At 42.2% G+C, this 16,324-nt stretch overlaps 1 protein-coding gene across 1 annotated transcript in view; it reads right to left on the reverse strand.

The window, feature by feature from the left end:
* The window catches only part of eea1 (early endosome antigen 1), a 99,998-nt gene that overhangs the window by 37,050 nt on the left and 46,624 nt on the right, over window positions 1–16,324 (reverse strand). The window contains exons 13-16 of the mRNA XM_043713344.2: window positions 14,856–15,005; window positions 11,835–11,954; window positions 10,368–10,571; window positions 6,448–6,648 (exon numbers count right to left, since the gene is read on the reverse strand). Coding sequence (XP_043569279.2) covers window positions 6,448–6,648; window positions 10,368–10,571; window positions 11,835–11,954; window positions 14,856–15,005 — 675 coding nt within the window. The remainder of the gene's footprint in view (window positions 1–6,447; window positions 6,649–10,367; window positions 10,572–11,834; window positions 11,955–14,855; window positions 15,006–16,324) is intronic.

The raw sequence follows: 16,324 nt of genomic DNA on the forward strand, positions 1-16,324 counted from the left end.
ACAGATCCTAGTCCAATTAACCTGCCTCCAAGTCCACTTCACCAGATTACAACATTTAACATGAATGTCCCTCATCCAACACCACGATGGATTCTTAATTAAAAACACAATAATTAAAACAATTAATAGTATGTAAGCAGGCAAATGGAGCAGAGGGACAGATCAGTCTCAACATAACTGAATGTTGGAAAAAGGCCTGAAGGGTTGAACAACCTCTAGAGCTTGCCATGCGTCAAATTCAAAAAGTAGTGGTGTTTAAGAGGAATGAAGAGATAGGTATTTAAGGTTTTGATATTGATTGGGAAATAACACCCCACTTGAAGTGTTGAGATGACCTAGTAAGGTAGAAACCTGACATGTTTATTAAAAGGGTGGCATTGGTGGCTCAGTGGTTAACACCGCTGTCTTACCACGCCAGGGGCCCAGGTTCATTTCCAACTTTGGGCAACTCTCTGTGTGGAGTTTGTACTTTCTCCCTGTGTCTGTATGGGTTTCCTCCCACAGTGCAGATTGGGTGAATTGCTAAGTTGCCCATAGTGTTCAGGGATATGCAGGCTAGGTTCCTTGATCTGCATTGTAAAGTTGTTTCAGCTGCACAACCCCAAGTTCAATTTGGCAAAATGCCTCCACTGGATGTGAATTCAAACCAAGTACTTTTTCTAAACAACTCCACATTCAGGGCAACGGCGGAAACTATCTTTGAAAGTTCTACATACAGCTAAGAGATAGTCAAGTGAAGATCAGAGTTAATTTCTATATCTCACACTGTGATGTTCATGTGATATAGGATGAAAACTGAACTCCACCTCATGACCACATGGCCTGCACAATATAACTGGACTTGTGGTTCAAGTCTATCCATTTCTGGAAGATGAAATAGACTAGTACTTAAGGATCCAGTTATGTGCAGGAGCAGTGCTCAAGATCCACTGATCATAGTTGCACATTGAGCTTACTAAGGTGGTGAGATGGGTCATAGAATCATAGAATTCCTACAGTGTGGAAACAGGCGATTTGGCCCAACAGGTCCACACCGACCCTCCGAAGAGTATCCCACCCAGACCTATTCCCCCCCCCTACAACTCTACATTTCCCTAACTAATGCACCTAGCCTGCATATCCCTGAACACTATGGGCAACTTAGCAATTCACCTAACCTGCACTGTGGGAGGAAACCCATACAGACACAGGGAGAAAGTACAAACTCCACACAGAGAGTTGCCCGAAGTTGGAAATGAACCTGGGTCCCTGGCGTGGTAAGACAGCGGTGTTAACCACTGAGCCACCAATGCCACCCTTTTAATAAACATGTCAGGTTTCTACCTTATTAGGTCATCTCAACACTTCAAGTGGGGTGTTATTTCCCAATCAATATCAAAACCTTAAATACCTATCTCTTCATTCCTATTGAACACCACTACTTTTTGAATCTGACACATGGCAAGCTATATAGGTCATATCCATAAATGTCCGAGCAACCAACAGACATGGCTGTTTGGCACATAGTACCACTTTGAAAGGGCTATTCAACTATTTCCACCCTCCTGCTCATTTCTCAGATCCCTACAAAAAGCTTTCCTTTTCAAGTATTTATCCAATACTCTTTACAAAGTAATTTGTGAACCTATACATTACTCTCTCAGGTAATGCATTTTCCATCACAACTTGCTGCTGCTCAAATCATCTTCCCCAATTCATTTGCCAGAGATCTGAAATCTATATCTACCAAGTACCAACACCTATCAATGGAAACAGCTCCTTCCTATTGCTTTTATTCACTGCTGGTATGTGGGCGTCACTGGCTAGACCAGCATTTATAGCCCATCATTAGTTGCCCTTAAGAGGGTGGTAATGAGCTGCCTTTTTGAACCACTACAGTCCGCGTGTTGTCGTTAGACACACAATGCCATTAGGAAGGGAATTCCCAGATGTTGACCCAATGACACTGAGGGAACAGCGATATACAAATAGACAACCCTTTACCCAAAATCTGAAAAGCTCCAAGTCCGAAGGTATTTTTATGAAGCTTTTTTCTCATTAACAAGGTTGTTTGGCGTGCAAACAGTTAATCCAAGTCAATACCTACTCGATGCGTGCCACTCAAATACAACATGGGGGCAAGCTGCCCAGCACTGGCAGGCCTCAATTCTGTCTCAAGGCCAGTTTTACTCAGTGAGTCTACTCCTCTGGTAAGGTTTTTAAAAATTTCACCAAAATGACACTTATTCTGAAATTTGAAAAATTCTGAATTCCGAAAACCAGCTGGTCCCGAGCATTTTGGATAAAGGATTGTGCACCTGTATTTCTAAGCGAGAATGGAGTGTGGTTGGAGGGGAACTCGCAGGTGGTGTGTTCCCAGGTATCTGCTTCCCTCTTTCTTTTAGATGGCAAAGGCGCGTGTTTGAATATTGCTGTCTAAGGAGCCCTAGGAGTAGACACTGCTGTTATTGAGCATCAGTGGTGGAGGGAATAGATGTGGTACCAGTCAAGCAGGCGGTCTTGTCTTGGAAGATGTCAGGCTTCTTGAGAGTTGTTGGAGCTACATCCATCCATACAAGAGGGGAATATTCCATGACATTCCTGACTTGTGCCTTGCGGATGGCCACATGCCATGTTCCCCTGTGACTGCAGAAGGTGTAGTACCTCTCCATTTACTTTCTCACTCCTCAGCATCCAAGGGCCCAAAAGCATCTTCCAGGTGCACATTCTCTGCCCACAATATGGTCTCCTCTACATTGGTGAAATGAAGTGTAGACTGGATGGCTGCTTCACAGAACACCCACGTTCTGTCTGCAAGAATGCTACTTCAGCACACCGCCTTGTTCCCTGGCCAACATCTCTCTCAGGCTTGCTGCAGTGCTCCAGTAAAGCTCAGCACAAGCTGGAAGAACAGCACTTCATTTTCCATTTGGGAACTCTACAGCTTTACAAAGAACATTACAGCACAGTACAGGCCCTTCGGCCCTCGATGTTGCCCCAACCTGTGGAACCAATCTGAAGCCTATCTATCCTACACTATTCCATTTTTATCCATATGTTTATCCAAAGACTATTTAAATGCCCTTAAAGTTGGCGAGTCTACTACTGTTGCAGTCAGGGCATTCCACACCTCTACTACTGAGTCAAGAAACTACCTCTGACATCAGTCCTGTATCCATCAACCACCAATTTAAAGCTACATCCCCTTGTGCTAGCCATCACCGTCTGAGGAAAAAAGGGAAAAAACCCTTTGATTATCTTATACGCCTCAATTAAACCACCTCTCAACCTTCTTCTCTAACAAAATCAGCCTCAAGTCCCTCAGCCTTTCCTCATCAGACTTTCCCCCACATACCAATCAACATCCTAGTAAATCTCTTCTGAACCCTTTCCAAAGCTTTCACATCCTTCCTGTAATGCAACAACCAGAATTGTACGCAATACTCCAAGTGCAGCCACACCAGAGGTTTGTACAGCTACAGCATGACCTCATCGCTACAAAACTGAATTCCATACCAATAAAAGTTAATACACCATATGCCTTCTTAACAACCCTATCAACTTGGGTGGCAACTTTCAGGGCTCGATGTACATGGTCACCGAGATCTCTCTGCTCATCTACACTACCAACAATCTTACCATTAGCCCAGTACTCTATTCCCGTTGCTCCTTCCAAAGTGAATCACCTCTCAGTTTTCTGCATTAAACTCCATTTGCCACCTCAGCCCAGTTCTGCAGCTTATCTACGTCCCTTTGTAACCTGCAACATCCTTCAGTGTATCCACAACTCCATCGACCTTAGTGTCACCTGCAAATTTTCTGACCCATCCTTCTGTGCCCTCATCCAGGTCGTTTATAAAAATGACAAACAGCAGTGCCACAAAACAGATCGTTGCAGTACACCAGTAGTAACTAAACTCCAGGATGAACATTTCTCATCAACCACCATCCTCTGTCTTCTTTCAGCTAGCCAATTTCTGATCCAAACTGCAAAGTCATTCCTCAATCCCATGCCTCTATATTTTGTGCAATGGCCTACTGTGGGAAACCTTACCAAACGCCTTACTGAAATCCATACACATCACATCAACTGCTTTACCCTCATCCACCTGTTTAGTCACCATCTCAAAAGAACTCCACACGGCTTGTGAGGCACGACCTACCCTTCACTATCCCTAATCTACTTATGATTATAAGTCCTATTGCTTATAATCTTTTCCAACACTTTATCCACATCCAAAGTAAGGCTCACAGGTCTACAATTACTAGGGTTGTCTCTACTCCCCTTCTTGAACAAGGGGAGAACATTTGCTATCCTCCAGTCTTCTGGCACTATTCCTGTAGACAATGATGGCAGAAAGATCAAAGGCTCTGCAATCTCCTCCCTGGCTTCCCAGGTTACCTCCCCAGGGGACTTATCTATTTTCATACTTTCCAGAACTGCTAACACCTCCTCTTTGTGAACTTCAATCCCATCTAGTCTAGCTGCCTGCACCTCAGTATTCTCCTCGACAACATTGCCTTTTTCCTGTGTGAATACGGACGAAAGATATTCATTTAGCGTGTGCCCTCCTCGAACTCCATGCACAACCTCCCACTATTACCACTGATTGGCACTAATCTTTCTCTAATCATTCTTTTATTCCTGATATACCTATCGAAAGCTTTAGGGTTTTCCTTGATCCTACTTGCCAAAGATTTCTCATGCTCACTCCTGATTCTTCTTAGCTCTCTTTTTCGGTCTTTCCTGGCTAACTTGTCTCTAGTCAGCCTCTACTCTCAAGCGCCTGGAGTGTTCATGTCTCATCCTAACATAAACCTTCTTCTTCCTCTTGACAAGAGATTCAACTTCTTTAGTAAACCATGGCTCCCTCGCTCAATCACTTCCTCCCTTCCTTGCAGGTACACGCTTATCAAGGACACACAGTAGCTGCTCCTTGAATAAGATCCTCGTTTCAGTAGTGCCTATCACCCGTAATTTCCTTCCCCATTCTGTGCATCCTACATCTTGCCTAATCGCATCGTAATTGCCTTTCCCCCAGCAATAACTCTTGCCCTGCAGTATATACCTATCCCTTTCTATCACTAAAGTAAACATAATTAAATTGTATGGGGTAAAAACAATGACTGCAGATGCTGGAAACCAGATTCTGGATCAGTGGTGCTGGAAGAGCACAGCAATTCAGGCAGCATCCGACGAGCAGCAAAATCGACGTTTCGGGCAAAAGCCCTTCATCAGGAATAAAGGCAGAGAGCCTGAAGTGTGGAGAGATAAGCTAGAGGAGGGTGTGGTCACTATCACCAAAGTGCTCACCTACCTCTAAACCTAATACCTGGCCTGGTTCATCACCCAGTACCAAACCCAAAATGGCCTTGTCTACATATTGTGTCAGGAAACCATCCTGCACACATTGGAAAAAAACGGACTCATCTGGAGTACTCGAACTATAGTATTTCCAGTTAATATTTGGGAAGTTAAAGACTCCATAACAACTACCCTGTCACTCTCGCTCCTATCCAGAATTATCTTTGATATCCTTTCCTCCACATCTCTGGAACTATTCGGAGGCCTATAGAAAACTCCTAACAGTCCCTTCTCGACTCAATAACGAGTTCAACAATTTTAGGGCTTGAGGCACCTTCTCCCAGGTCCTTACCCCAATCCCCACACACCAGGCCTTGTTACCACATGGTCTGCTATTACACACACCCCATTGTTAGCCACTAACAGTCCCCATTAGCATTTATTAATTCTCCTAGGCTGACTATTATCCATTCCTTTGTGTCTCTCTCTCTCAGTGGGCTCTTTCTTCACCTATCATTTACTCCTTGCCCCCTCCTCCTAACCTTATCTTCTGCATAAAAATTCAACTTTTTCCTAGCTACCATTAGTTCTGAAGAAGGGTCACTGGACGGTAAATATTTCTGTCCACAAATGCGATAGACCTTTCATGATTTTGAACATTTGGTAAAATACCCTCTTAGTTCTCCTTACAGCAGAGAAAGCTAACTCTTGGCTTCTCAGTGTATAATTAGTCTAAATTACTTTTGTTTTAATCAGCCCTGGGGTAGATATTTTTAATCAAACTGTTCAGATATATTATTACACAGCTCTGGGCCAGGTGGGACTTGAACACAAGCCCCAAGGAGACCACCACTGCACAAGAGCCCTTTTTAAAAAATAATCATCCTGTTCAGAAGTAATACAACACATCTCTGGAGCACATAGACTTGAACGCAAGTCTTCCAACATAATACCAGTGTGTGACAAGAACCCTCCATTCGCCCCAGGGTGATTACCCCTTAAAATGGAGCATGTCTCTTTTACAGCAGCAATGTAAAAGGCAAACCCAAAGTCATATCATTCTGCTACTATAATGTTACTTCACAAAGTAATGGATAAAACATTAAGGGCAGAATTTGGCTGACTGTCAATGAATGAATGCATGAATCAAGTCCAAAATGCACCTGTAAGTCAAGTTGGGTCATCTTCTCCTTGGTTTCACTAAGCTGATTGGTGAGTTCACTAACGGTAGACTCAAGGGATTGAGCTTGGTCTTCAGCAGCATGCAGCTGGGATTTCTGCTCCTGCATTTGCTTGTGCAGATTCTCTTGCGCTTGGGTGTGACTCTCTGTTTGGTTTTTCAGCTTCTCCGTTAACTGAGCAACCTAATATTTTGATACAGAGAATGGTCAGCATTGGACATTCGCAGAGTTACAACCACTTGCTTTACATTAGCTGAGGTAAACACAATATCTTCACATAAGGGAACATTAATCAGTCTGACCTAAAGACAACAATTGTTACAGTGCTATTAGTCTCTTTACATGATAAACTTCCCTGCTTAAATGATAAAACAACTAAGTCAATGCAAAGTATTAGACTGGTAGATCAGAGCTATCCCTGATAATCCTTTGTTAACTGTAGGGAAGTAGTTAGCTCAGCAAAAAACATTTGGGCATGCATCTTCGACTGGTACTAAAGCAAAGACAGACATAATTGAAGGTCTCATCAGGAAAACAGCAATTCTATATAACAATAGTTAAATTACTGATAAGATAGAGTGATGTTATATTTGTTAGCACAGTGGAAAACCGAGATTAAGTTAGGAAAACTGAAGTTATTAAAGAAGGGGTAGTCAATTTAATTCTTTAAATGGAGCAGGCCTTTCAAAACCGTGGATTGTCCCATGGAGGGAGTTGAGAAAGACTTGTAATGATTCCCTGTTCTCCTAAGGGTTTGAAGCTCAGAGCTCAGAAGTAGAAGGCATTTCGTTCCCAAACCAACAATAAAAACAAACCATATAATTATTGTTTAAGAAGAGCATTTCATTCAAAATTTTCACCTTGTGCTTTATAGGAATATCAATCCAAGGGGAAAACTAAGATGAAAGCAAAGTGCTGATTGGTTGACAAGCAGATTCTGGATAAGGCAGTGCCAAGGAGAATACTACCATTAATGTTACTGACAGTTAACTGCCAGGCTTTGTTTAAACTTTAAAGTTTAAAGCTGATTAGTTAAGGCATTGCCTGAAAAATGAATTCGCAAATGGCTGTCACCTACTTTGTTGAGTTGGAACAGACAGTGCATGAACATATTGCTATCTGCAAAGAACAGGGCTCCATGTATTAACATGTAATTTCCAGTACATACAGGTGCACCACCATATAATCTCAATGGACAGTCTCGATCGGTCACCAGTGCAATTCATCATACATCATACATACATCATACATACATCATACATACATCATACATCCAGGGTTATGCAGCAAATGGACTTGTCCAATTGCAGAACCATATACAATAATTCTGTGACACAAACAACAGCTTGTGTTGTGAAAATCCAAAGGGACACGTTTGATATGATCTTCCAGTCTCTGGGGTATACAACCTACATACCTGCATCACACCAGCACTGTAAATCATATACCACATTACTCATTTACATAATGGGTAACATGCCCTTTTGGGTTGACAGCAGTATTTGTATTGCAACTGGATTGGAGCAGCATGAAACATCTAGCTTCATGTGTTGCTCAAACTTTTGAGATACCGGACACTTCCAGGTTAAAAGTTAGACTAGGTACTTTTCAGGACCAACATTAACCACATTAGAGTCTTTTGTAAGTTTGCATTTGATACCAAGAGGAATGATTTGATCAGGCTCGCCATTATCCCATGGGATGGCTTTCATACATCATGAGCAGGATGCTGATAACAAGCTAAAACAACAGCTTCCTACCATAGGAACAAATAATGTGGTATATGAATTTCAATGCCAGCTTGATGTAGATCTGACATCCCAAAGACTGAAATACTGTATCATAAGTTACACTCATTCAACTATTTACAACAAAATACCGATCATACCCAACCAGCCTGTGCTTGCAAAATTCAGGAGCGTCTAACAGTAGACGTGAACCTGCAATGAGACAATATTTGCTAGATAACCCTGAATGCGAGAGCAATTGTGTTATACCCTAAGCAGGTTGGTCAGTTGAGCTCACAGTGCAGTGTACTGTGCTTAGTAGAAGCTACATAGGATAACATACTCTCTGCAGACAGAGAGAACATGTACACACTGGTCCTGCTTCACTAACAGAATTGGTCATGGCCGTTTGCTAGTTCATTTCTCAGGGCAATTACAGTCAAAGTGACTGCTTTAAAAATTAAAGCAAGCCTGGCTGTTAACTGTCAATCAGCATTAATAGGTGCATTCAGCATTCCTCTGCCAATCAGAATCCATTTGCCAAACAATCAGCATCCTACTTTTATGCAGTACATATGTTGGTTTTCCCCTTGGTTTAGTATCCTTGTGAAATGTTCTGATGAGTGCAAAACAAAAACTTCAATAAATGTGACTATTATCAGCAATTTTCAAATTCTGACTGCCAAATGACCATGACACATTTTAAAATGTATTACGGTTTAAATAATTTTACAAACATGACATGCTTAATTCACTTGACTTTCAATGTTTAAGAAACTTAATATTTTGAAGAGTCAATTATAATTAAGGCTCCTCTAACATCATCTGTTCCTATTTTAACTGATGGATGGCTCCAATGAAGGAATGGGATAGAGACCAGGAATTCAGCAGACAACTTCCCTCCCCTGCGCTGAATTGTTAGATCTCAGCAGAGGCAATATTGGAAAGACTGAAAGTGGCCTCAGTATTCCCTTGGAAAGAAATGGGCAAACCATGCCAATACACAACTCAGTGACTCCTGTCATCAAGGACAGCAACCATGAGTGTGGCTGGGATTTGTAATATCACCCTCAATCGCCTTTCGTTGAAAATTGCTGATTCTTCAGCTTCTTAACGACTAAAGAGCACACGTGGAATATTTTATGGACAGGATATTTCAAGATCTATTGCTACCTGTGATTTTTGAAATGCCAGCAAGTGAAAACAATTGACAAATGCTTAAGTGACTGAGGGACACACTACGTTTCAATTTACTATAAACTACCATGTCCCTTGTGTTTCTACTTAGATCAACTCAGAGTTCCCTCAAATCTTAGATTTTAATCAATATTATGCATTCAAAAGTAGATCAATTTTGATCACTTACTGATTGAAAATTGATTCATAATGAGGGCAGAAAAAATGGCTTTAATATTAGAAAAAACACAAGATCTATTATACTTTTGGATCAATTTGAATGGAGTTCAACAGAATAGATTCTCTAAAAAGGTATCACACAATCAAAATCAGGCTTCTTGACAGAAAACAGAGAAAACAGTAAAGATCTCATCTATGGGATTTTGAAAGGCTTTTGATGAGATAGGTTGATGACAAATGTGGTGTGGGAATACGTAAGTAGATGATAAAATGGCCAAAAAATAGACAGCAAAAAGGAAGGGTAAATGGTGCTCTGCCCTTGGAGAGTCAGTGCAAACACAAATGGGCTGAACGGCTTCCAATTTCCGATAATAATTGAGATTCTCATTTATGACACACTCAGTTTAGATCCACGTGTGAAGAACAGCCATTTGAAGAGATTGACGTCTTCAAAATATACTTCAGTGACAATCAAAGGTGTGGAAGTGGACAGCCAAGTGTGGAGCTTCAACCAAACTGGGCTGGGCAAGGAGTGCACAGCAGTTGTGTGTCCATGCCCAAGTCTTGTTACATTCCCCAATGCTTTCAAAGAAAAAAGGGAAAGGAATTATCACTTTTATTGTACATAGCAAATAATTATTCATTTGATCATCATCTCCGGAGATAGTTAAGCATGAGTAGCATTCATTGCATAATTATAAAAATTACTTATTTGCCTATAACTCTGCTTTTGAATCCACAAAACATTGATAGATTTACTTAGCACTGGGGTGAAGTAAACGTACATTTAAATGTTTAAATGAGAGCAGTGTGGTGTACCTGGTCTTGCAGGGCATGGTTCTTTTCCTGTAGCTGATTCAAAATGGCCACCTCACCCTTGCCATCTTGGATTTTAGCAACAAGCTCTTGCCGCTCGGTTTCAAGCTGCACCATGCTGTCCTTGCTCTTCTGCAGCAGAGCCTCCAGGTTCTGAATCTTCTGGTCTTTATCCCCGATTTGGCGCAGCACTTGTTCCAAATCATTCTAAAGTAGAAAGTGGCAGAAGTGACTGGTACTGCCAAACTTTGGCAGAGTTTAAATCAAAAACAGCACAAGATATCAAGCATTGTTGTTTCTTTATCTGTTAATTGTGACTCAAATCACTGCATATCCCATAAAAACTCAAAGCTCATCTTCAATATTTTTAATGCTCATGTTTAGTGCCTCTCTTACATAGTGTCCAGCTAATCCAGTTTCTTCAAATCAGCAGGCATAGCATGAACATACAAACTAGGAGCAGGAATAGGAATTGGCCATTCTCCACCACTCCACCATTAGATCCTGGCTGCTATGTTTGCTTTTGTTCCTAATACCACATACCCATTTTTCCCTTGATTACCTTCTAGTCCCTTGCTGACCAAGAATCTACCAACCACTGACTTTGAATCCTAAAGTTCCATAACTCTCAGAGAAACAATTTCTCCTCATCTCTTTCCCAAAAGGGTAACCTCCTAATTTGTTCTGGACTGACCCACAAGAGGAAAGAGCTTTTCAATGTCCACCTTGTCAAGACCATTCTGGATTTTAAACCCTTCAAAAATGTCACCCTTCACTCAACTGAGCTCCAGAACTTCTGAAGTAGAGCCCACTGTAATGTAGAAAATATAGCAGCCAATCTGCACTCAGCAAGATCCCGCGAACTATGATAATCCATTGTAAGATGTCGCGTTGGTCAAGGAATAAACACTGACAAGCACACAAGGAATACCTCCCACGGTCTCCTCGAAGAAGCACCATGGAATCTTTCATACTCAGCTGAGAAAGCAACCACAGACTCGGTTTAACATCACCTCTGAAAGACAGCACCCCTCAGAGTGCATAGCATCCTCAGTACTGCACTGAAGTGTCAAGCCTTGATCTCATGCTATCATTTACAATGCACTGCAGGAACTCACCATGGTTTCTTGGGCAGAACCTATCAAACCCCAAACTGGAACAAGGGCAAGCAGATACAAACAAACACCACTACTTGCAAGTCCCCCACAACTATAAATCGCTGCCCGTTAGCTGCCACTGGATCAAAGTCCTCGAACCCTCTAACTGAACTGTGGATGTACGTACAGCACGTGGACTGTAGTGGGTCATCACCACTTTCTCAAGATGAACGAGAGGTGGGGAACACGTGACATTATGATACAAGTGACGTTGCCTGTGGCAATGGTACTGGAAGTTTAAAGTTCAAATTGAACTGCACAACATCCTATTCCCCCGTGCTAAATAACTCAAGCTAGCTGCTCAATACAATACCTGTGTTTCCCTCAGCTGGGATGTAGTATTCTGCTGACCAGTCTGTAAATCCTGGTGCTGCTGTCTTAGTTTGTCCAATTGATGCTGTACTTCAGTCGTAGCAGCTGCACTTTCCTTCACCTGAATCAAATACAAAATATTTAAAAAATGCAACGTTTAGGACAGTAACCTTAAAAAAAAATAAGAACATGAACATTTGCACGTGCATCTGTGTGTGTGAGAGAGAGAGAGAGAGAGAGAGAGAGAGAGAGAGAGCGCTAGCGCTAGGGGAAGCAGTGTGAGCGCAAGAGAGAACGAGTGCGTCATCACATACTGGAGCAAGTAATCGGTGTCCTCAATTTCCTCAGAAACCACTAAAGCTAGGAGCTGTAAAAGATCAGCAAGACCACATTTGCTTTAGTTTAAGGCCCTCTTTCTCTCGTGTCTTGCTGTTGCTTATCCTCTTTCTGCACCTCCTCTCATGGAAACAGGTATCTGTATTTCCAAATTTCTTGGACCATCAAATGAGGATGGCTTGATCGACATTACACTCCTCCCCATTGCTTAACATATTGGAGAAACCAGTCGGCTGTGTTGACACATGGGTTGCTGTATCTCTTACATGATACAAGCATCTACAAAGGACAGGAACAGGTCACCACAAGTGCAGCATTAAAACTTGGCGGAAACCAAACACCTTTTGAAATATAACCAGGACTAAAATTTAAAACAAAAGAGACCAGATCGGTACCACGTTATTTCACAGAAGCACCACCAATAGGTGATAAACGAGAGCAGGATTGACCACAGCTGTCAACAACAAGGAACAAAAGAAACTTGGGCAGAAGGACTCTGACTATCACAGAATGGACAGTTGGATAAGGATTATGGCTTTCAAATTCTGCTGTTGAATATTTCCCCATGAACATTGTAGCACTTGGAAAGTAATCATATTGACTAAAGGAAGAAAGAACTAGTATACAATTTGTCTAAATGTTGCATACTTGCATTTGGCTTTCTAAAAGGACCAAGGTAATGCTGCATCACAACAGAAGTGAACTATTTTGTCACTCAAGTTAAACGTACTTCAAATACACTAATATCTTAAAGCACCTGATCTAATCTGGCAACGGGCAGACGATTGTGAAAAGGAGAAAACAGTAAAGATGCCACAGAGACACACTTTTGAGTCCAGGAGTCGTTTTGTAGTCCAACACAGTAGCTACTTTGCATGTTGCAAAGTCTCGCAAAATCTGGTTTCACTAGTTCTTAAGTCCGAAAGCACTTTAAAGCTGTCACCACAGATTACTGCTTCTTTGAAATGCTTAAAGTTCAAGAAATGAATACATCACTTGTTGAACAGAAGGAGAAAGATTTGCAAACTGGTTATTTTTAATCTCCCTGAAGTATGCAAATATTTTATTAATCAGGATATTGACTAATAAATCACTTCATTTGGTTTTGGTGACAAATATAGTAACCTAATACCAGAGTGAGCGGTCTTGCTCTTCTTCATTTAGAGCAAAGGGACATTTATGTTCACCCGAGGGTCAAACAGGCCTTTGGTTTAACATTTCATCTGATAAATGACACCCGAGAAGACAGCATTCTCTCAGCAGTACGGTTGAGAATAAGCTTACAACGTTCACTTGAGCCTTTTGTCTGCACCTTGAAATCATGATCTCTTTACTTTGCAGAGAATGGCTGGACGAGAACTTACAGAGAAAAGGAGGGGCAAGGCCTAGATTGGTTAAAGAATAAGAATATTAAACTTGGGATGTTTTTGGATCCAGATCGAATATAAATAGAGGTGAATGCGGGTGCCATTTATGGAGATGATGTAGGGATAGATACTGAGTCAGAAATTAAACTTTAGACATGAAGACAAGCTCCATACTCTTACTAAAGACTTACAGAGTCATAGAAATGTACAGCATGGAAACAGACCTTCGGTACAACCCGTTCATGCTGACCAGATATCCCAACCCAATCTATTCCCACCTGCCAGCACCCAGCCCATATCCCTCCAAACCCTTCCTATTCATATACCCATCCAAATGCCTCTTAAATGTTGCAATTGTACCAGCCTCCACCACATCCTCTAGCAGCTCATTCCATACACATACCACCCTCTGCGTGAAAAAGTTGCCCCCGAGGTCTCTTTTATATCTGTCCCCTCTCACCCTAAACCTATGCCCTCTAGTTCTGGACTCCCCCACCCCAGGGAAAAGACTTTGTCTATTTACCCTATCCATGACCCTCATAATTTTCTAAACCTCTATAAGGTTACCCCTCAGCCCTCGACGCTCCAGGGAAAACAGCGTCAGCCTCTCTCTATAGCTCAAATACTCCAATCCTGGCAAAATCCTTGTAAATCTTTTCTGAACCCTTTCAAGTTTTACAGCATCTTTCAATAGGAAGGAGACCAGAATTGCACGCAATATTCCAACAGTGGCCTAACCAATGCACTGTACAGCCGCAACATGACCTCCCAACTCCTGTACTCAATACTCTGACCAATAAAGGAAAGCATACCAAACGCCTTCTTCACTATCCTATCTACCTGCGACTCCACTTTCAAGGAGCTATGAACCTGTACTCCAAGGTCTCTTTGTTCAGCAACACTCCCGAGGACCTTACCATTAAGGTGTATAAGTTCTGCTAAGATTTGCGTTCCCAAAATTCAGCACCTCACATTTATCTGAATTAAACTCCATCTGCCACTTCTCAGCCCATTGGCCCATCTGGTCAAGATCCCATTGTAATCTGAGGTAACCTTCTTTGCTGTCCACTACACCTCCAATTTTGGTGTCATCTGCAAACTTACTAACCCCATACCTCTTATTCTCACATCCAACTTAATTCCCTTTCTGTTGGCAATCTCCGGCTATCAATAAATTGAATGTTATAAACTGCTCATTACCAAAGAGAGTGCATGAGCTATGATGCACTTAGTGCGGATGAGCAAAACAGATTGCTGTACTTGTAGAGTTAAGGAGAGCAGGGGTCAACTACAGCACACAACTTATGCACAGTTCTCACCTGTTCCTCAGCACGGGAGAGTTTCAGCTGCAGGTCAGCCACTTGCTGCTCCTTGTCCTTCAGCTTCTCGCCAGACAACTGCCTCTGCTCCTTCAGCCGGCCCTGTACCTCACCAAGCTGCCGCTCAGCCTCCAGAAGCTTCGCGTGGAGCTATCATCAAGACGAGATTGATGAACATCTCGAAAGCTGTGCAGAGACTTGCAGCCATCCAGCCACAGAGGTCTGCACTCCTTACATCGTTAAATATTCAGCATAACTCTTTTAGAAAACAGACTCAAGTTTTCACTTTCGCATCTTTGGTGAAACAGTTACGAAAAGGCATGACTTTGTAAAGTAATTTGCATATCACCAAATGTAAAATCTTCCTCATAGCAGTGTAATTGAGCACCGCTATCTAATATAATTTCAAAGAATATTCTTTGATATATTCAAGGACATCAACTTGGAGCTAAATCTTGCTTTCTTTCACTAAGTGTCAATTTTGTCAAGTCGCATTGGAGGCTCTCTCTCCACAAGGCACAACAGGTTCTCTCCATGCTTGCCCCAAATTCACCTCATTAACTATCAACACCACCGGAAGGCACCCGTCTAGTCTGATGCTAGCTTAATTCAAATAACTAGTGTCTCCAGAAGAACTCACCACTGCTGGGATATCCCAGGACCGACCAGAATCACTGGCACCAGTGCCATCTTCAAACATTCATGACGCACCCAAACAAGCACTGCCAGTCCAGAGGCACCCTGCATGCCTCATTTGCCCCAGACGTTGTAGATAAGGGGAAACTGGAGCCCCGCTCTTTTCAACAGGCACGTGGAAGGCCGAATGGACAAGGTGGGACAGCAGAGGGACATCCTCTTTCCCCCAAGTGGGCTATCAGACCCTGCTAGCCTGGCCCTACGTTACTTTCCAGGTCATTGCAGCCTGGAGGAATGCACAGCAACAAAGGAAGAGGGTCACGACCTTCTTTGGTCAGTGAGGCCTCTTTCTGTGCAGTAGACTATGATATGGAACCACATTATATCATTAACCCAAAAGTAAGAGCCATCACAGAATGCTGCTTACCTAAACAGCTGTTCTGGATTGAAGGGCTCCTTCAATGATGGACTTAACACTGATGGAATGAAGGGTGTAGTGGAAACCCAGCAGGATCTTAAATTCATTGCTTCCAGCTGGACCATTTCTGTCCTGTACTCATAACAATGATGGCTGACACTGCCTTTCCAACATTTGGGAACTTCTGGGATGACATTTAAAGCAAAGGCACTCCTCCACCTATCAGAAAAGCTTCAGTACCACTCAAGTGGAACACTTCCTGCTCAATTTTTGTTTTCTTTAGTGGGGAATCAACTAAAAGGGGACAACATTTTAAAATTAGAGGTAACCCATTCAGAAGTGGAATCAGAAGGACTTTTCACAGGATGTTAATTAATACGCACTGCAGCAGCCTACCAACACTCCTTCAACACAA

The sequence above is a fragment of the Chiloscyllium plagiosum genome, unplaced genomic scaffold, assembly GCF_037043375.1.
Source record: "Chiloscyllium plagiosum isolate Xiang-an unplaced genomic scaffold, Cpla_swu_hap1 HiC_scaffold_23, whole genome shotgun sequence".
Lineage (NCBI taxonomy): Eukaryota > Metazoa > Chordata > Chondrichthyes > Orectolobiformes > Hemiscylliidae > Chiloscyllium > Chiloscyllium plagiosum.